The sequence below is a fragment of the Gopherus flavomarginatus genome, chromosome 3 (genome assembly GCF_025201925.1).
Source record: "Gopherus flavomarginatus isolate rGopFla2 chromosome 3, rGopFla2.mat.asm, whole genome shotgun sequence".
Classification (NCBI taxonomy): Eukaryota; Metazoa; Chordata; order Testudines; family Testudinidae; genus Gopherus; species Gopherus flavomarginatus.
Window position 1 is genome coordinate 58,481,585 of NC_066619.1, and position 21,863 is coordinate 58,503,447.

General features: G+C 36.7%; 1 protein-coding gene across 1 annotated transcript in view; it reads left to right on the forward strand.

The window, feature by feature from the left end:
* The window catches only part of ADGRV1 (adhesion G protein-coupled receptor V1), a 447,886-nt gene that overhangs the window by 14,755 nt on the left and 411,268 nt on the right, over nt 1-21,863 (forward strand). Inside the window, exons 3-10 of the mRNA XM_050943853.1 lie at nt 2,068-2,217; nt 3,420-3,515; nt 5,408-5,512; nt 7,270-7,383; nt 10,844-11,409; nt 13,205-13,475; nt 14,529-14,858; nt 20,149-20,325. Coding sequence (XP_050799810.1) covers nt 2,068-2,217; nt 3,420-3,515; nt 5,408-5,512; nt 7,270-7,383; nt 10,844-11,409; nt 13,205-13,475; nt 14,529-14,858; nt 20,149-20,325 — 1,809 coding nt within the window. The remainder of the gene's footprint in view (nt 1-2,067; nt 2,218-3,419; nt 3,516-5,407; nt 5,513-7,269; nt 7,384-10,843; nt 11,410-13,204; nt 13,476-14,528; nt 14,859-20,148; nt 20,326-21,863) is intronic.

A 21,863-nucleotide genomic window follows, 5' to 3' on the forward strand; every position in this document is an offset into this window, starting at 1 on the left:
TACTACTCCTAGTGGAGCTCTGTGAGTTTATAGGCCAATCTGATTTGGAATCTAGCTGGTACTTGAAAGTCCAGTCCCGAAGAGTGGGGAGAAGAGAATTTGTCCTTCTCCAGTTTTTCTGGGCTGAGGGAGAACAGCTGTACCTCTTTAGTGACTTCATTAATTAGGCATGTGGCTTTATTATTTCATAAAAGGCCATTTAAGGGAAGATATAGAAGAGATTTGCCCATTCAGAAGGGAAACAGGAAGACCTATCCTGAGAGGCACTTGCTGTGTAGAAGTCAGGACACCATGATCTGAGAGATTAGATAGTTTTCTTTGAGTGAAAACCCTCTGATTCCAGCTAAAATGGATAAACATTTTTCATTCACTACTGCATCAATACCTTGGTATAAATTCCTTGGCTAGAACAAGTGTAAAACAGCTTTGAAAAAAAACAGAAAACTAAGAGATTAGAAAATAAAACATAGTCCTATATATTGACAATGTACTAGTTAATTGTTTGACTTTATTGCATTTTAAATAAAAAGTTGAAGAAAGTTAGTAAACTTCAAGAGTGGCAATAGGCTTAATTTAGCATGTGCATAGATTATATGATATGCATACATGCATCTTTGTGGTTAAGCTTTAATATAATGAAGCAACAGCATAGTGCAATAAATGTAAGAAGTGAATATTAAAAAATTCAAACTTTCTTTAAATTCTGAAAATGTTAAACCATTCTATAAGCTGGCTAAAAACCAACAAATTCAAATAAGCAAAATCTTCTGCAATTTCAGAAAAGTGAAAATTTTGAACTGCTCTTGTAGGAAGATGTGTGTGGTCTGTCCACAGTAGAGATTTTTGGTCTTTTCAATACTGCTTCAGGCAGTACTCTTTCCAGAATTTTCTAGTCAAAGTTTGTTGCAAAAAGTCAGGCACCTAAGTCCATACTTAGGCACCTAACTTTAGGCAACCCAGTTCGATAATGTTGGTCTTTGTGTACACATACCAAAATGCTTGAACTTTCTCACAAGCATTCTCAACACTAATTGAATTTCACTGTTCCCCATCAGCTCTTACAAATAGCTCCATCTGCATTGTTCAGTTCAAACTTTCAGTGCTAGTTTGGATGGTAACTTGAGGCATTGCAGCCGCACTGGTTCAGTTGGCTTTCTCAGCTCAGTACTTCAGTGCGCTTGCACACCTCGCCTGGATAGCTTTGATGGTTCAAAGCAATAGGTATGTAATTTGTCAAATGACAGTCCTGCTGTCAAGTGAGCCAATGGGAGATTTTTGACATTGACTTCGGTGGGAGCAGAATTGGGCAGTGTGTATTTCTCAGTGTTGACTGATTGCAGTTTAGCAAGAACATAATAGTTTAATAAATGTATGTTTAAAGTAAGTTATGTTAAAATCTTTATTTATTCATAGCTAGTGAGTGTTGAAATGAATAATGTATAATAATTCCCATAACTGAATATATATTATTATTCCACACAAATGGAATGACCAACAGGCAGTCCCTATTCAGAAGGCATTGATGTTACTCTCCGGCACCCACTATTAGAGTATGGTCTACTTCATCTGCCAGAATTCTCTGTGATGCATATAATCTCCATTACTGTGGAGAATGGGGAGAAGAAAAGGTTCCTTCTGGACCCATGATCATCACATCACAATACGGAGCACTCGGCTGTTGCATCTGTACTAGTATTTGTTATACTAATAATGTGTGGTGTGCATGTTCTTGTAAATTGTATTTAAAAATAGTGTTCCTATTTAAAATATGACACTGTGGTGCACTATGTGCAAGATAGTCACATAACTGGAATGGATTAAGGCTCCCTGATGAAATCATGACCAGCTGTGAATAAGTGACATGCTTAGTTTCTCGGCATGGGTATACGAAGTTGCTTACTATGTTGTTGTCCTGTGCCATCTGTCCAGAAACACTTGGGCTGATGGTAGTGAAGATTGAGGGATGAGTAATATATAGAAAACATCATATGTAATATATGAAGCAAAGTCAGAAGAAAATTATAGAAAGTGGGGAGTAGGTTATATTCATGTGTGTATTTATTGTAGATTTATGGGGAAAACACAGGTGACTTTTTTGACACATACGCAGCAACATACATACCTGATACAGAAACAAACAGAACTGTGTATATATCGGTCTGTGATGATGATCTTCCAGAGGCTGATGAGATGTTCACATTTTACTTGACATTACAGGTAAGTGCTAGTTTTTAGTTTATCTGTTTCACTAGAAAGAAGACTTTGGCATATGTGGCTGCGGCTTACTTGCTTACTTCAGTGGTGAATTTGGTTTCCCATGTCTAAAGCTTAAAGTTTGGACAGCAGGCAACCTGATATCCTTGTGCTACTTCTTAGCAGTTCCATGCACAAGACATGAGTTTGTTTACCGTGTTGAGATTTTCTGCAGAGCCAATATTTTCGGCTATGGCGACTTTAACAGGGATTGTTTCCAGTTCATTAAGAAGCAAAACTGTGAGGTTCTGAAGAGAATCTTTCTTCCTTTCCCAGAAAAACATTGCTTCAAGGGGGAGGGTGAAAAGTGGTAGGGAAACAGGATGATCCTCATTGCTTCAGAAAAAGATCTCCCTGGAAAATATACCTTGAAGAGCATGTAGGTAAATCAGTGTATATTGCTAATCCATGTTAGATTGAGGCAACTACGAAGAAGCTTGTTTTCTCCCTTTTATTTTTTTTTTGAAGTTAACAGTCCATGGTAAAGTTTAAAGTCACTGCAATAAAAGTGAATCTTTATTTTACCCCTGTGTTTAATAGTTAGCACGAATGATTGATAGTAAATGTAAATACATGTTTCCTCCTCCTTTCCCTTTCCTTTTCCCCTTCCTCAGCCTATCAGTATTTAACTCAGAAATATACTAGAAAAGTCATAAACTGAGTTTACCCATATATGGTAAACTGCTGTAAACAATCTGCTCATGACATATAGATTCATATAAAACTTAGCTCCAAAATTTGAGCCTATACAGAGTGCTAAAAAAGAGCTCTTTAGTTTCTAGCATGACTGCATGCTTCATATCTAATTCCTTATTGCTATGGTATCATTAATAGATTGTCAGGCTATGATTAATGTCTTCAAAGTTTCTTTTGAGCACTTTTTTGTGTAACCAGACTGAGACTCTATAGAATGTGTTTTCCATAAGCAGTAAGAATGATTTATGTGCATTCTGTTGACTTGAATACCTTTTGCCTGGAACTTGTAACCAGACACAAAAATACAATGAACCAATCAAAAAATAAAAAAATTCCAACAACAACAAAAAGACATACTGGCACTTTGAATGAAAACATATTCATTTAAAAACAAATTCTTACTGAAAAACTACATTTTTTTTAACCATCTGCATCGCTGGTTCACTTACCATATGTCTTGTTAATTTTAGAAACCATCTGCAGGAATAAAGCTTGGGTCACCAAGGTCTGTCACTGTAACAGTCTTATCAAATGACAATGCCTTTGGAATTATTTCTTTCAATATGGTATGTTTTTATGTTCTATACACTAAATATTTTAAATAGTGTAAAGGGGTGATTTTCCAAAGGCACCAGAGGGCATTTATGCACCTAATTTCCTTAGAAGTCTGTGTCCATTGGGCACCTAACTCCCATTTGTGACTTTGGAAATGAACCCACTCACAGATTTTTGTAATATGGTTATATATATGTATATATATATGGCTGAAATGCTACTGTACACTATCAGACATGCTTTCATTGGGCTGCCCTCACACTGGGCAAGCTTGTGTGCTAGTCTTCCTAAAAGTGCAACATAGAACTTGCAGCCCAGAGAAAGATGGTTTTAAGCAAGTCAGGAACTCTGTACAAAAGTTTAAAGAACTGTAGATTAGCACCTATGGCTGAATTCACTTTATTTAGTGGTTTCATCACTTTGCAAGTGAAATGAGACAGTGTTCTTCTTGTGCAAATTGGTAACATACTGTATTAACTCTGGGACCATTTACTCCCATTGAAGTCAGTAACAGAGCTCCCATTTACTTCACTGGGTGCAGTGTAAGGCCCTGTCTCCTTCAAAGCAAGAACATGACGTGTAATGTTGCTACGTGCATTTTAGAGAGCACAGTTCACTGCTGGTGTGAAATTAAGGTGAGGGCTACTCTGTTGCCTTATGTGGATATATACTCACTTATGTCATTGGTGAATTTGGCCCAGAGATGTTGTGGATATCTGAAAATATTGTGTTCCTTACTAATCTGTTATCAGGTATTTTTATACTTACATCTCAGAATCCCACACGGGCACCAACATGTTATAAATTGGTCTATACTTCTGGAATACAGTGCTTGGGAGTGCCCTTTGCAGTGCTTCGACAGTGTGTCACATGCCGCATTGTGGAGATAAGATGGGGCTGAATGGCAGTTGAAGCCCCTTAAAGAATTCTAGCTGAATCAGCCAAAATTCACAGTAGTGTTCTAGAGGTACTCCACCACCTGTTAAAACTTGCAATGCGTGGTTCTCCCTGCAATGCTAAGCTAGTTCTGTTGGCTTGTGTGGTGGTGAGGGCTGGACCATGGCCATGCTAGCTCTCCAGTCCATTAGTAGTGGGCAGTTCCATGCCTATGCTCTCCACCTTGAATGTGGCTGGCTCTTGTACAAGGAGGCCTTTTACTAATAAAGCACAAGAACCTTAGAAATAGCCCAGACTTGTTTTCTAGATGAATTAAACTTTATTGACAGAACAAATCTTTGTAGCTGAAATAGATTTAAAAACTCTTATTTGTAAAAGAATATAATTGGACTACTTATGAAAATCAGTATCATGACATAAATTATGTCCTGTAATTTTAAAATCAATGTAAATATCTAACTTTCTAATAAATGATTTTAGAAGGAAGAAAATCTGTTTTTAATTGGCTTAGAAACTTCTATAAATAGGAGGGATAGCTCAGTGGTTTGAGCATTGGCTTGCTAAACCCAGGGTTGTGAGTTCAACCCTTGAGGGGGCTGCTTAGAGATCTGGGTCTAAATCAGTACTTGGTCCTGCTAGTGAAGGCAGGGGGCTGGACTCAATGACTTTTTGGGGTTGCTTCCAGTTTAATGAGATAGGTATATCTCCGTATATTTAAACCAAATAGCTTATATATGGTGGCCATACTTGTTTATGGCAAAAAGGGAGAAAAAAGAAAAAAGCACTGAAGTAACCACTGCTAATATTTTTATCTGAAGTCTTTCAAGCTTTTTATTAGTTGAACTAATTGGTTGCTAGGAAATGTAATACCATCAGTGGTCCAGTTTACAGATTGGATTAATTTGTCTGTGGGAGTTTGGTATTTCTGTGGTAACAGTTTTTTCTTCACTCTCTGTTAAGATATTTGATCAATACCTTATTGCTTGTCCCTTCTCTTCCCCATTAGTCTGCCTTAATCACAGTGAATGAGCCCAGAGGTAGAAATGAATTTGTGCCTCTGACTCTCATTAGGGAGAAGGGAACCTATGGAACTGTGACTGTGACTTTTGAGGTAAGTTTATTGAAACATGTTTACACCTCAGCATACCTTCTTAGAACTGGATGGTTAGAATCATAGTCCTGCTATATATATATATGAATGTACACAGAGGACTAATTGCTGATGTCTAAATCTTGTTAAACAGGAGCGCTTTACTTGCCACCTGAAAAACATTGTAATTAGATAAACCAGTTATAATTTGAGGGACAATTGTGGTGTTGACACTAGAAAACAGTAGATATTCTTTATAATTTATATATTTAAACTTGGTAAATAATTATACAATATTTGTATTTCAGTTATAAGGTTTGAAAAAAAAAAAACTTAGGAAGTTAAACAATGTTATGTTAACTTGCACCAGTGGAAAATAAGTCAGCAAGAAATTAAAATTGTTTAATAAATGTTTTTTTTTAAATAGAAAGGGTAAGTTTCCTTGGAGGTGGGTCAGAAAAAGTTCTGAAGTGATATTTAGAAATAAATGTTACAGTAGAACTTCACCATTTGACCTAACTTTTGAGCACTTTAAAATATTGGCTGAGGGTTTTCTGAAAATTTGGCACCCTTAAGATATCTCAAGCTTGGTACCCAAGAAGAGAGGCATGCAAAATCATTAGTTACTTAAGATTATTTAGGCCATACTGTACTTTGTATAACATTCAATTCTAGCAACATTTGAAATGTTGACTTTCTCATTTAATGTTTCTTATTCACCTAAGTTTCAGTTGTATACTTTAGTTTCTGCATCTCATATATAGTAAAACTTCTTTCATGTGAATCTCTGGTTCAGTTTCACTTGTCTATGGAAAAGTGTAATTATAGAAACCTAGAAGTGGAAGGGATCTTGAGAAGTCTTCTGGTCCAGTCCCCAGTATTCAAGGCAAGACTAAGTATTAGCTAGAACATCCCTGACAGGTGATTGGAGGTTTTTAAGAGCTGGTTAGACAATGATGGAGATTCCGCAACCACCCTAGGCAATTTACTCCAATGTTTAACTACTCTGACAGTTAGAAAATTTTTCCTAATGTCCAACCTAAACCTCCCTTGCTGCAGTTTAAGACCATTGCCTCAGAGGTTAACGAGAACATTTTTTCTCCCTCCTCCTTTTAACAAACTTTTATGTATTTGAAAACTGTTATCATGTTCTCCCTCAATCTTTTCTTCTCCAGACTAAACAAATAATTTTTTCTAGATTAAAGGTTTTCTAGCCCTTTAATCATTTTTGTTGTTCTCCTCTGGACTCTCTCCAATTTGTCCACATCTTTTCCTGAAATGTGAAGCCCAAAACTGGACGTAATACTCAGGAAGAGTTTGATCCCTCACTCATTAAAATCAGAGGAAAGAGTCCTATGGCCTTTAGAGGGCTTTGGGTATGAACCTAATAGAACTGTTGTAATTTTCTATGCTATATTTAATATGTAAGTACAGTGTAATATGTGATTCTTTATGCAATTTACTGTAGACTTGTGTATGTATAGTGTCAAATGTTGCCCTCTGTAGAATCAGTCGATATTGTCACACAGCATATAGTACATGTACTTATTGAAGTATCAGCTATGGTATATTATATGTTCCTCTGCTATACCTAATATTTAGAGTTGTGAGGTAGGAGACTATTGAATATTCAGTGAATCTTTGTGTATCCCACACAGCTTATTTTGAATATCAGACTGACGCAACCAAATTAGACTTGTATTCCTGTTTATCTGCAGTTACTTAAGCCTTGAAAACGTCTTGTATATTTGTTGATCAGAAAAATGAATTTTTTGCAGGTAGAAGGTGTCCCAAACCCAGCTGAAGAAGACTTGAGCCCAGCTAAGGGCAATATTACCTTTCCTCCTGGGAGAGCAGTGCTGTTTTATAATTTAACAGTGTTCGATGACCAGGTAGGAACAAGTTGGATTCATTTTAGAAGTTTTGATATGCAGAAGGTGAAGTTGTGTGCACTGTGGCTTTGAATAATAAATGCACAAAACTGCTTGGCTTAGCTAAGGCTTTAGGTGGTTCTGCTCAGAAAAGGGACTTTATAAATATCAGCTTTGCAGGAGTCCATATTTGTTGATTCTATGTACTTGTCTGGCACCTCATCACGGTAGCATCTGCACATTTAATGAATTTAACTTCACAACACTCCTGTGAGACTTAGATTGTAAGTTCTTTGAGGTGGAGACCCTCTTTTTGTTCTGTTTGTACAACATGCAGCACAATCGGGTCCTAGTCGATGATTGGGGTTCCTACCTACTACTGAAATACAAATACAAATAAAATAAATATTTAAGGAAAATATTTTCCCCATTTTACAGATGAAAAACTGAGGCATGGAGCAGGTTAAGTGACTTGCCTAGGGTCACATACGCAGTCTATGACTGAGCTAGGCATTGAACCCAAATCTCAAAGTATCATGCTTATCCATTATTAAACTGTCCTTCCTACAATGATTTGTCAAATCTTCTTCCAAATAAAAATATATTTTTCCTAACTGGCTCTCTTTCAAACTCAACCTGTAGTTAGATAATCAACATGGGCTCTTTCCTTATTTTACATTACCAGCTATGAAGGTATAGCAGATCTTATTAAGCCCTTATTTATAGTTAAACCCTCAGTGATGCCTGTGCAATTTCATTGCCTTCAGTTAATGATGCATAAGACAGAATAGAATCCAGCAGTCTCTCTTAGCTGTGTTGGCTCTACATAGCTAACAGGTGTGAAAAGCAAATAAATCTTATGTTTGTCACTAGAATGAGATGACATTACTTTGAGTGGGCATAAGGAGCACATCTGTTGAAAGAGATGATTCAGTTTTTACACAGACATTTTTAAGAATAGAGCAACACTTTGAAAATAGATAGCTCCTCCTCATAATAATAAATCAAAAGGCCCAAAAGCCTTCTAAACAGTATGAACACTACATAATAACTAGAGATGATCACAATTTTTTTGAATTAAAAATGATTTCATCCCAAAATGGCCTTTTCTTTAAATAAGTATGTTCACATTTTTTTCATTGGTTTGACATTTTAATTTTTTTTGAGGGAAATCCCAAATCAAAAATTTTCTGGTTTGTTTTTCTCCTCATTTTTTTTCCTTACTTTTTTCCCCCTTTTTCAATGCAAAAATGAAAAAAGGTGTTAGGAGTATGTCCAGTGTCTTTCAGAGCAGAGCACATGTTAGGGAGAATGATGTTAGGCTCGGAAGAAAGGGTTGTAAGCAGTCCAGAGTCAGCTTCACCAGATACACAGCGAGGAGCATGTGGTTCTCCTTTTTCTTATGTAACTCTGTTTTAGTTCCCATAAAGGCTCACTTCTAAGAGTCCTCCTTATCAGTCCATAAGACAATATGAAAGGAAGAAGTGTAGATGAGGGACTGGAAAAAAGGCAGATAAAATGGGGAGAAAACAAAAACTGAATAACTTAATATTCAATACATTTACAAAAAGTGAACAAATAAGAAATCATTCACTTTTGAAACCTGTGAAATAAAAGTTGTTTTGAATTTTTTTTTAAAAAACTCTACAATTTTCAACCAACTCTAATGATATTTATAGTATCAGAAATGTTTCTTCCAGACTGGTATGTCTGAGATGCAGAAACATCTATTCCAGGTAAAAATCAATATTTCTGTAGTCTGTAATACCAGCTTGGAACTGTTGGGTTTTGCGTAGTAATCCTTTGTGGAGATAATGAAGATGTGATTATTTAGAGACGTGTTCTCAGAATTCTATGACTGAAAGGTATGGTGTTGCTAATGTAAATGAGGGCTTATTTTGGCCTGCAGAAAACTCACTTATGATGATGCTGATGATGGAAAGAACCCGATTTTATTATGAGAACCTAAGCTGAATGTGCAGGGCTGATAGTTAGGAAAGACATCTTCATATTTGTAAACTGAGCAGCATCTTTTATATGGATATCAATGACAAACCACAGACATGGGGCCCCAAAATGGTACTTTTAAAATATTTGTTCAGTGTAGAACTACACTTCAATATGTCTTTGTTATTCTGCTGACAAATTCCTCTTTATTATTGAGTGGTATGAGAGTTTGTCTGGGGAAAATAATAGACAAGTAGGACTGAGAAAACTTTGTGCCAAATTGTTTGGTGAAGTTTGATTGATGCTTTTGTCTGCCAGTCATGATCCAATTAACTGACCAACGGCTCCAAGTTGCAGAAACATCATTTGTAGTTAAAAAGTCTTATATATTTTGACTGTCTTTTAAAAGAATGGTTTTGGCTTTGCAGGAGAGTATGATCACGGGTGGACTAAAAGAAACATAAGTGAATAAACTAATATCCGTATTGGTCAGACAGAATAACTGTTGTACCTCAGTATGGGAGAGCTGTTCTCTTAGATCTTTCAGGTTCCAGGTCTGAAAAAGGCTGTGTCAGTCAACAACACTATGCAAGGCTTAGTGCCACAAGCCAAACACGGAGTAAAATTGGCACTGGCTTTAAAGACAGCTGCACGCTCATTCCCATAGAAAAGGATCCAAGGGTGGCCAATTAGGAAATGTTTATGAAAGAGAAGAAATACTGGACAGTAGGGAATTAGAACCTTTTTAAAGAGCTGAAGGCAGTAACAATGCTTTGAAAGGATTTGTCCACTTTATAACTGAATATTTACCATCAGCAATAACTGTAATTAATTTTGCACTGGGATTTCTTTCAGAAGTAAATACTACTTTATTTTGAGTGTCAGAAACAAGGAACAGATACAGGACCCAATTCTTTCCTCACCTACATGAGTGCATTCCCATTGACTTCACTGGGAATTGTATAGGTCCATCTGAGAGCAGAATGTGTGCAGTTTCTTTCATGTAATCCTACATGAATGGTGAGAGACTGAATCAGGTCATGTCCATTTGATGTGCTCATAGGGCCATATCTCAGGCACTCTTGTGTAAACCAGTGGTGAAATCAGTAGGGTTACTCAGGATTTAAACCTGAATAACTGAGAGCAGAGATTATTTCATAGAGAAGCAGTTTGTAAAATGCTCCAAGCAGCAGATAGCGATGGTCCCATGATGCAAAATTTCAGTCTCCTAAAAATCTTGAAGTGGTGAGAGCCAGTGTTTTGGTTCAGACCCATCTCTAGTTTCAGTATATCTGTGTTTTATTCATATTTCTAAAGTACAGCAATATGTTCCGGAAAATGGAAATCTTCTATTTTGGGAAAGTGTTTTGAGTCAAGGTATACTAAGTTATAGGCATGTTCCCCTCTTTGTGCTATTGAATGATCTGTTGATTTGCTTGTGCTGAAGAATAAATAAAGGCAGTTTCAACCATCAGACTGCTCTGCATATATTTAGAACATGAGTTATTCTTAGCTGCTAATATTATTTTTCCAGATACCAGAAAATGATGAAATATTTAATGTTCATCTGAGAAGTGTGGAAGGAGGGGCTGAAATCAACACTGCAAGAAACACTGTTCAGATTACTATTAAGAAAAATGACAGCCCTGTGCGATTCTCTCAGAGTGCTTATATGGTGCCTGAGGAGGTTGATGTGCTAACAATTCAAGTGGTTCGTGGTAAGGATGACAGTGGAAAATTGATTGGATCTGATGAATATGAAGTCTCCGTCTGTTACATCATCATAACCGGGAATTCAACAGCACACGCACAGCTTAATTTAGACTTCCTAGATCTGCAACCAAATGTGACTATTGTTTTCCCATCTCAAGTGCATGAATCTGACATGAAATTTAAAATCTTCGATGATGCTATACCAGAAATTGCGGAGACCTTTCAGATTATGCTCCTTAAGGACACTCTGCAAGGAGATGCTGTTTTAATAAGCCCTTCTATTGTCCATGTCACCATTAAACCTAATGACAAACCCTATGGAGTACTGTCAATCAACAGTGTATTGTTTGCTCAGGTGGTTATCATTGATGAAGACCAAACTTCAAGGTATTATAGATTTTCCAAATGTAGCTAAAGTGTTATCTTTTGGATTTATGAAACAGCTGCTTTAGGGGTGGTTTTCTTAGGTAAGGGGAAAATGAAGCCACTGTTAAGTGTTATAATATCACAATACAGAATTTCTAAATTTGCAGTTCTTCAAATTTTAACATTGAAGTAACATGATTTTTAGGGTTTTATACATTAAGATTAAATTTTTGTACAAATGTTTACTATTGATGAAATAGTTGTGTTTAGAAAATAGACATTGGCTCTGTAGAGTACTCACTACTTGCCATTGGTCTGTGTTAACCCCAAAATAGCAAGAAGTATGTATTTATCTACCATATTATTAATAATCCCAGGAAAAAGCCTCTCTGGAAAGGGGTACTTTTTTATTTTTTAGTAATGATTCAGGACTAGCGCATTTTAATTACACAGTCATTAAACTAGTCCTACATTCTTAGCTGCTATAAGTCAGTGGCTCTCAACCTTTCCTGACTACCCACAAGTTTCACCCCACTTAAAAACTACTTGATTACAAAATCATACATAAAAATACAAGTGTCATGGCACACTACTACTGAAAATTTACTTACTTTCTCATTTTACCATATAAACATAAAATAAATCAATTGGAATATAAATATCGTACTTACATTTCAGTGTATAGTGTATAGAGCAGTATAAACAAGTCATTGTTTGTATGAAATTTTAGTTTTTACTGACTTTGCTAGTGCTTTTTATGTAGTCTGTTGTAAAACTAGGCAAATATCTAGATAAGTTGATGTACCCTCTGGAAGACCTTTGTGTACCCCAGGTGTACGCATATCCCTGGTTGAGAACCACTGGTCTAAGTGAATTCAGATTTTGTTAGAAACAGAGCGAACAAGATACAATTTACATAATTTTGTGTCTAAAAACCATGGCATCTTGGATCATAAGTGTACTCACCTCTGGATATAACATTTTGTGGGATAAGAAGCTTCATAAGGAAAAGGTATAGGTGTTGTAACTACATTAGTTTATTTCACTAATTTGCTTATCATGCTAAATTTACAGAACTTCAATTAAAAAACAATAACATATGGTCACCTTAATTTAAAATACCTCTTGAATAAAAATGGACTTTTTCAAAGTTAGTTAATTTAATAGCAAGAAGCATAACTTTATAAATACTGAATATACCTCATTGATACCAAGACATTATGTCCAGACCCAGAAATAGTGGTGGTTTAATGTTTCAATATTGAAGACACAGTGATGATTTTGAATGAATTAATCATTCATATCTAATAGTTGTAATCTGATATAACTTGTAAACTGATAAAAAATAAGGCTAGAAGAGATGAATATTACTTACATTTGAGTAAATCAGACTAATAGGTTTCACTAGACAAATTTAAAGCTCATATTTTATAAATGTTTGTTTCTCAATATCTTTCTTATTTAAAAAAGGGAGTTCAGCCTGTACCATCACCATATTATATATGGTTCATTAATAAACAGTCTTTGTGTTTAAGAAAAGTCTGAATCTAAGTTATGATGGCATTTTCCAAACTATCAATCAGACCAAACTGTAGTGTCGTACTCTGATCTCATGTGAACCAATTAAATCAAGACTAATTCCACTGAAGTCAGTGGAATTATACTACTATAAACCAGTTAAGAGAGATCCGAATCAAGCCCTTTGAAAGAGAACAAATAGTGTGTAAGCCTACAGCATTCAGAGAATGGATAACTAAGAAAAACATCTCATGTTTAGGAAAAGCCAGTGTATGTTTACTTTTCTTCACAACCATAGGTTTGAAGGAATTACAGTTGCAAGAAATGGTGGAACACATGGAAATGTTTCAGTTACTTGGATTATAACTCGTAATAGCAGTGATCCTTTACCCGTGACTGCAGACATCACTCCTGCCTCAGGGGTGTTACATTTTGCTCAAGGGCAGATGTTGGCATCACTTCCTCTGAACATTATCAGTGATGATTTCCCTGAAGAGGCACAGCCCTATCTGCTTAGAATTCTAGCTGATACAATACAGGGGGGTGCAGAAGTGAGTGAACCTGCTGAGGTAAGTCTGATTTTATGTTGTCTTTCAGAGAAGGGGGCAGGGAAGTGAAAAGACTTTATAATTTAGATAAAGCTGATCATTTAGAAAGGCTAAGGATTTGTACTTAAACCATGGAACAAAATTATTTGTATCTATTTGTATTGCAGTAGCCCCCAGAGACCCTACCCGATTGTAAAATGGCTCCATATGGCTGTAATAATATTTTGCACATTAGGCCTGGTGCAGAAGAGGCATTCTGTAAGTGCTCAGTGGATGGCTTATGTGAAGCCACTCGGAGGACAGAAAACAAATGTTAATGAGTTCCCCAAGTGGCCATATATGTATTGAGGCCCCATTTCTCCCATATAGGGGCATGGAGTTTACTGCAACTCTGGGCTGTAATCCTATGACATTTTTGTTTAGGAAGCGTAGGGAGATGGGCATAATATTCAAACTGTTAACAGCCTGGGGGATGTTTTCCTCTCTCTTAGTTACCTTCACCTCTAGGCTCTATCCCTTACAAAGCAATACCATTCAATGGGTGCCTGGACATTTCAAGGATCTCTGTGAGATCTGATCAGGAAGACACTGTATATTCAATGATTTTGCAGTTACATCCTGTGGCCAGGGAGGGAAAAACAGAGTCCCTGGCTAGGGGGTATGCAACCATTTAACTCTTATATGGGTGCCTCTAAGCACCTTGTCTACGGGGCACAAACCATTCTCACAATTTTAATTAATTGCTATCTTGTTTGGTAATTTTAACAGAGTGGCCAAGTATAGAATGGGCACTAGAACTAAACTATCCTTTGTTCCCTAGAGGTGAACTCATTGAGTCATAGTTGACACATGTTGCTAGTGCACTGTGAGTAAGTTCACACAGCTACCATTATACATGTTCTGTACAAAGGAGGCTTCAGGCCCCTTTCATGAACACTATACATTCACAGAAAAATGAGTGCAGAAAATCCCATGGTAACAATCAGAGCAACCACCAGTAGAAGAATGAATAATACTGTATGGTGTGTGCTAATGGTGACATAGAATACTAAGGATATTTTTCTGTTCTTGGAGCTTTTGTTCTACATTCAGGACAGTGATGATATTTATGGTCTAATGGAGTTTTACCCTTTGGAGAACCAGAGAATTGAAAGCAACCCAACAGGACGGTTTTTGTCCTTGAGTTTTGCAAGGCAAAGAGGAACAGTTGGAGTTATAAGGTTGGTTTATATTGTCCTGTACATTCCTGCTGGAACTGTGGATCTAGAGCGATCAAAAGATGGCATCCTAAATGTTTCAGGAAGAGGCATCCTCATCTTTCCAGAAGGGAAATGCCAGGACATCTTAAATCTACCAATAAGAAATGATGCATTTCTTCAAAATGGTGCTCATTTCCTCATACAGGTACTTCATGTGTTAAAATATGTATCAACCGCTTTTCAAAAAACAAGGGTACAGTGTTAACTAGTAGTTCCTTACTTTTGTATGCACTGAGAATTACTGATACTGTATGTAGCTGGAAACCTTTCTCTAGTGTGAAGAGGTTTTTTCAACAAATATATCTTGTAAAACTCTGTTCTTAAATAATTATTTTACTAGCACACGTCTTTTCTGTAAGCCTTCTATTATAACATAATAAATGAATTAACTGTAGAATTCAGCAACATAGAATAAATTAATTGTTGCAAAATTTACTGCTCTTCCTTCACTCCAGGGCAATAAGACTTTAAAGAGATGACTAAAATATATTTAAGTTTTTTTATCATCATTATACAAAAGGACAGTTGAGTAGGTTTTGTGTCTGGGGTGGTAAATTTTCATGACAGTGTTACAAGAATGATATTTGTTGCTTCTTTTTCATTTTTTGCATTTAGGGCCTGAGCTAAAGCCCATTGAATTCAAATGAAAGGTTCCCACTGACTTCAGTGGACCTTAGGTCTGGCTGTTAGTCTACATTCTTGCAAGAGATCCAGTTTAGCTCATCAATCAGGCCCTAAGTCAATACTGTGAGCCAAAGTCAGACATGCTGATGTAATGTAAGGTTGTGGGAGATACACATACTTACTGGAGTGTGAATACTGATTATTCTAGGGAAGTGTGTGGAAGGCTAAGTTGATATAACTTATCTATCGAGGAGCCAGGAGAAGGTATAAGAATTACTCTTTGTATTGAGGTAGGGCATAGGGGCCTCAGTCATGGACCAAAAGCCAATTTTGCGAAGTGCTGTATGAACAACTAACAAAAAAGACAGTCCTTGCCCTGAGGAGCTTACAATATAAGCATAAAACAAGAGAAGACAGAGGGATACAATAAAGAGAAAGGGGGAACATATAGTAACTATACTAATATAGTGAGACAAAACTGCTCAGTATGAAAAGCTGTTGTAAAAGCACACCGGAATGGGGGAGTGGTCTACTTTTGTTACTTTTCAAGATACAGTCTTCTCTTCCATACCCTTAGCATGTGACAAACATCAATTCACATTCCTTTAGACTAAACTAAACTCAGCAAGCCAAATCCAAAGAGTATAAGTAAGGGAATGTAAGTTAAATGTCAGTAAGCCTGTATGAATCGAAGAGAGTCTAAGCTGATGAAACATACACCACATTGGACTTGCTTGTGAATTTAGCTTTGTAGTTTTCTTCCAGTTTTCTTTCCACGTTGTCTCCTGCCCTTTATTTTTTCTTCTTTCTAATTTTGTTTCTGGAAGCAGGCAACTTCTTTCATTGCTGATTAAAGCAGGTTGAAAATTTTCCATCTAAATTATTTTTTGACAGAACATCTGAAAACAAAAAATTTCACCTGCAATGCCAGAATGTTTTTGATTAGAAATGCTGACATGGTGACTCATGGGAGTTGTAGTTTGGATGCCTTATGGCCTCAGTTTCCTGTGGGCCAAGGTCCTTAGCCAGACTACCCATGATGCACCACGATGGCTCACCAAGAAGGGAGACTGTGGTGCATCATGAGAGATGTAGTCCAGCCAGGGAGCCATAGAAGAGAACTGGAGTATGAGGCATCCAAACTACAACTTCTTTGAGACAGGACAGCAGCATTTCTGAATAAAAAAGTTGTAGGTTTCAGCCATGTTTCTATTGGATTTTCAGATGAATGTTTCGGGCTGATTTTTTTTTAGGTTTTGGACAATTTTTTTCAGTTTTTGATTTTTTTTTTTTTGCCAAGAAATTTGAAATTTCCCATGAATACTTCACAATAAAAAAGATTTTTTTTTTGCATTTTCATCAACATTTTCATTGCGGAAAGGGAGACAATTTCTGACTAGCTGCACTGCTGATAGCTATGATGACCATGTGCCATTCTTTTAATTTAAACTTTGATATCCCTCCTGGAGCCCTAGAACAGTTTTGTCTGCTATATCTGCTGCAGATGTGAAATGCATTAATCTACCACACTTAAATACAAAGGAGATTTTAAGAGGTATTGAAATGCAGTAAAAGTGTGGGATATAAAGACCAAACAAACTAAGTAGTGCAGGATAGATATTGTAGAATTCCTGATGGTCAGTGATCCTACGTACACTGCACAGCTTTTCAAACTTTAGATCCCAGACTTGAGTGCTGTACAATCTCTATGAAGCAGAAGGATCTTTGTGTTTAGATAAATAAAACGAGAGGGGCCTCCTATAGTGGACAATTCATTTAAAAACTCATTTGGAAAACAGCACTATTTGTCACGAAGACAATCCCTTCAAGTTGTGAATGAGCTATAAGCTCAGAGAGCATGGTTAGAATGAGAAGATTACAGAGCTTGTACTGTACACAATAGATGAGTAACTCAAGAATGGGGAGAGGGAAGAAGAGGAGGAAATGAAGCTTGAATGTAGCTAAAGAATGGCTAGAAGAATCAGAGAAGTGAGCTGAAAATTTTTCAGTGACATACCCAATTAAATGACCTACTGTAGTCGGAGATACAACTTTTGGCACGTTAAGGAAGACTAATGGGCTCTCTCAAATTCAAAGGATCCCAAAGTATTGAATAATTCTTTGAGTGATTCAGTCAGGCCAAGCACAGATGCTTAAGACATCCAGTGATAACAGCCGTGACAACTAAACACTAGCTCAGCTACTATGTAAAATAAAGTAAATATTTTACTACTCACTCGTTCTTCCTCCATGCCTCCCCCCAATAACTCCTGGAAAATAATAAGATAGTAATAAATGGGATTTGGTGAATGGCTATTTTTTGAGACAACTGGTGGGAAAAAGGAAGAGTGTTGGGAGGTACTTTCTTTATAAAATCATATATTGACTATAGTTCTTATCTTTGGAACAAGTAATTGGTAGTGGTAAAAATGCCTGTAAAAATGTTGATGAGGATGGAGTAGAGGCTCGAGTGCAGAATTAGTTTATAGTATTAATTACAGCTTGATACAATAGAGATTGCAAGAGTGGTAATTGCAGCTTGTTGAAAATTCCCAGCGGAACAGCTTTCCATTGAAAAGATGCTGAGTTGATGGAATTGAAATGTTCTGCAGAAATGTGTCCATTTATGTCAAAATTTTTGAAAGAGACTAGGGGACAGGCACCCTGCCTAGTTTTCTGCCAGCCTACCTGCTTGCTTCTCTGAATTCCCATCCTCCCTGGCTCCCCTGCAGCCTGCCTGGCTAGTTGCCAGAGAGCCAGGGCTTCCCATCTCCTTCCTAGCCCTCTTGGCCAGCTGCTGGCGCTCTCAGGCTCGCAACCAGCCACATGGAGAGCCACTGCTGCAAATTTTTAAAAATTCCAGTTTGTTCTCAAATTGATTTTTTTTTAAATATCTGTTCCATGGGAAATTTCACGTCTGACTTTTCATTACAAATCTGAATGATATATTTTTTTTAAATGAGAAATTTTCCATGGTTTGGAAGTTGGAATTTAAAAACAAAATAAATGTGATTGGATGGATTAGGGGAAATATGGAAAACAAAATGGCATCATGTCCTATGGAAAACTGAACAATACAGAAAATGTTATGATGAAATATTACAAGGTAATGGCCATAGCCTTCCCTGGAATACGGTATTCACTTCTGGTTGTCTCACTAATGGAAAACAAAATGGCATCATGTCCTATGGAAAACTGAACAATACAGAAAATGTTATGATGAAATATTACAAGGTAATGGCCATAGCCTTCCCTGGAATACGGTATTCACTTCTGGTTGTCTCACTAATTAATCTGCATAGACATGATTAAAATAATAGGAAAAGAGAGGAATGTTTTATAAACTAAGTTTTGATTATAATTCTGAATTAATCCATAAGTAGGGTGCCACTGGATATTTTTGTATGTTCAAAAGCAAATACAAAAAAATGAAGTTCCATTGCCTGTTGCTCATTATAAATGAATACATAAGTGAATACAAATATGTGGAAAGGAAAAGTGTGACTTATATTTTAGCTATATATTTCTCAATAAATAGAATACTTTTAAATATATTTCCAGGCCAAAAATCTCTACTGGTGTAAATTGGTACAGCTCCAATGATTTCACAGATTCATAGACTCTAGGAGGAAGGGTGGCTCTTTTTATTTTTCAAGACACAGCTCAAGATGTTTCTACATCAGTTTGCTTAGATACCCTAAAGTTGGAGCATATACTTCCAAGTCTTTATAACATCAGTTAAGAAGGGTCACATATAGTGCCCTCTGTACTTGCTTAGTGATAGAAGATCATGCCTGTTTGACAGTAGTTCCTGTCAGTATTTCCCGCAACACTCATTAGAGAAGTCCTTGATATTTCCACAAGGAAAGTTTTATTTAATGAAGGGCATTGACAATGGAGAAAATAAAAGAGAGACAAGCCAATAAGGGCATGCTTTTCAAAAATGCACTCATGTCTTTCAGCCTACAAAAATGCAAGCCTAATTGGATGACTAATTTATCTGCACAATTTCTGCAGCTGTATGTGTGTTTATACATGCAAATGTCCAGTTGAGTTCACTGTTTGAATGCTTAAGATTTTGAAAAATAGATCCCTGAAAGTTTACTATCTCGTGTCCGAAAAGGAATTTTTGTTCATGTCTCTCTCCACCACATCACTGTAAATTTTCTTTCTTGCTCAACAAATGTCACAACTGACTTTCCTTCATAGTGATATATAGTAAAGGCTGCTTTAGCCTGCACCAGCTCCACGAGGCTGTTACAGCAGCTGGGGGACAGCTGAGTTTTAGCCACACCTCTTTCCTCATATCACATCCCATATGTCGATATTCAGAAAATATGTTGGGAAAGGAGCCACTGTGATGGCTTTACTCCACTAGAACCTCTTCCTTTGCAGGGAAAATTCTTCAGAAGTTGGTGCCCCTTGGCCAGCCATGGGGGCTTTATCTATGAGAGTGGACTTGCTTCCCACCCCTCTCCACTGAGTACTTTGTTACTCCCTAGTACGTTCAGACCAGTGTATTTAACATGAACAATGCTTGACTTGAGACACCTAGATATCGGATGGAGCCCTCTCCTTCTCTTCAAGACATGTATTTTCAGCCTTGTGCCACAGGAAGGAGACTTACAGTTCACATAACATAAAACACAAATGAAAGAATAAGAGAAAAATAGCAAGGATATTGCTAAAGATACAAAATGACAATATATTGCCACATATTTCTCACTTAGAAACAGCAGAGTTGTGCCATTTGATATTAAAGAATTTGTTTTTTGTTTTCTGGTTTTTTTTTTTTGGTTTTTGTTTTGTAGATGGAAAGAGTTGAGCTGGTAAATATCATTCCTCCAATCCCACCTATAAGTCCTAGACTAGGTGAGATTCGAAATATTTCCCTGAGGATTACTCCTGACATTGCAAATGGGGAAATTGGTTTTACTAGTAATCTTCCAATTATTCTTCATGAGCCAGAGGACTCCTCTGCTACCATGGTAAGTAAGCCTTTTTCATATTGTTCTTCACTATTACAAGTTATTTGGAGGAAGTTTAATCTCTTTTACTTAGTGTAGCCTTTCAAAAGTTAATGGGAAAGAAACCTTTCTGTAAATCACACCTGATATAAAACATTTCCCATCTTAAAAATAAAACCCACATTAGGAAAAGAACAGTTTTTTTTTCATAAAGGCTAAAATTATCTAAGACTGTAATGGCGTTATAGCAGAGGTGAATTTGGCCAGTGATATCTATAAACACATCAGCAAAGGGTTAATCTTTCATATAGTCACACTAAACAAAATATACTGAGGGATATTTTGGTCCCTTTTCTCTGATACAGATCCATGATTGAGGGTCCTGGACACTAAGAGGAAAAGTTAGTTAGACCCACACATAGGAACTCAGAATTGGAGAGGTAGGGATCAAATTTGCCTTAGTTGTGTCTTGTTTGAGGTAACCATATAAATGGACTAACCTTTTCTTAATGCAACATTTATAATATTCCGGGATGGGCTTGAGCTGTGGATCAGGATATTAATTTCCTGAAAGCTTGCGTGTGTTCAAGTTCAAGATTTTGCTTGGTTTCCATCTCTTAAGTTTGTTACATTTAAAATATTGAGAACATAAGGGGAAAATATTTACAACATTTTTGAATATAATGACTAAAATATCTTCCATGTAAAATACTAGCATTGATTCAATGTGAAGACTGAGAAATCAAGCACTCCCAAGTCAGAACGTTTCTAAAGTTAAGGTTGAGCAGTCCGCCTGAACTCCGCCTTTTGTTTTCCTGGCAAACATCTTGCCATCTTCATATCCTTGTTAGCAAAATGCAGAAGCAGCTGTTTGGAGTTGGGTTTTAACCCTCACCCTGCCAAAGCCTGTTTTAAAGCCATGTTAGAAAAACTATCCATTTAAAAGTTCAAGACACATTCAGCTGTTGGCCATACTTAAAGGGTTAGCAAGACCCTGATCCTAGGGTTCATTGAAAGGAGCCCTGGGCTAGGAAGGGGGATCCCAGCTCTAAACAACTGTCACAAAGTTCTACAGATATTTGTTACCTTTTAAAAAAATGTCCTCTGGCTAAAAGGATAAAGTGTCTGCTTCAAGGACAGGCATTAAAGGCTCCAAACACAGTAGATAGAATCTTCTTTTTTCATTTTGAACTGAATATAAAAAGTGCAGAAAATAAATCCTGGTTGCTTTCAAAGTCTGTGACTATATCTCTGATCAGCTTATAAATGTGCAATTAAAAACATTTATTCCCATTTAGCTTTCAAAGACTAGCATTAAATCCCTGAAGTTTTAACATTACTGTAAATGTGAAAAATAATCAAGAAATACTGAGAATCACTACCTTTTATTATTTTATTGTTTTTCCCCCTTAAATTTAACTTATTAGGTGGCAGGCTGACAATCCTGGAGCTTGAGTTCTTTATCTATCTACAGAGCAGTTAGTTTCCTATGCTGTCCCACAAACTTTGATCTGAAGATCTTAGTAGTCCATTGAAAACAATGGAACTACTCACAGGCT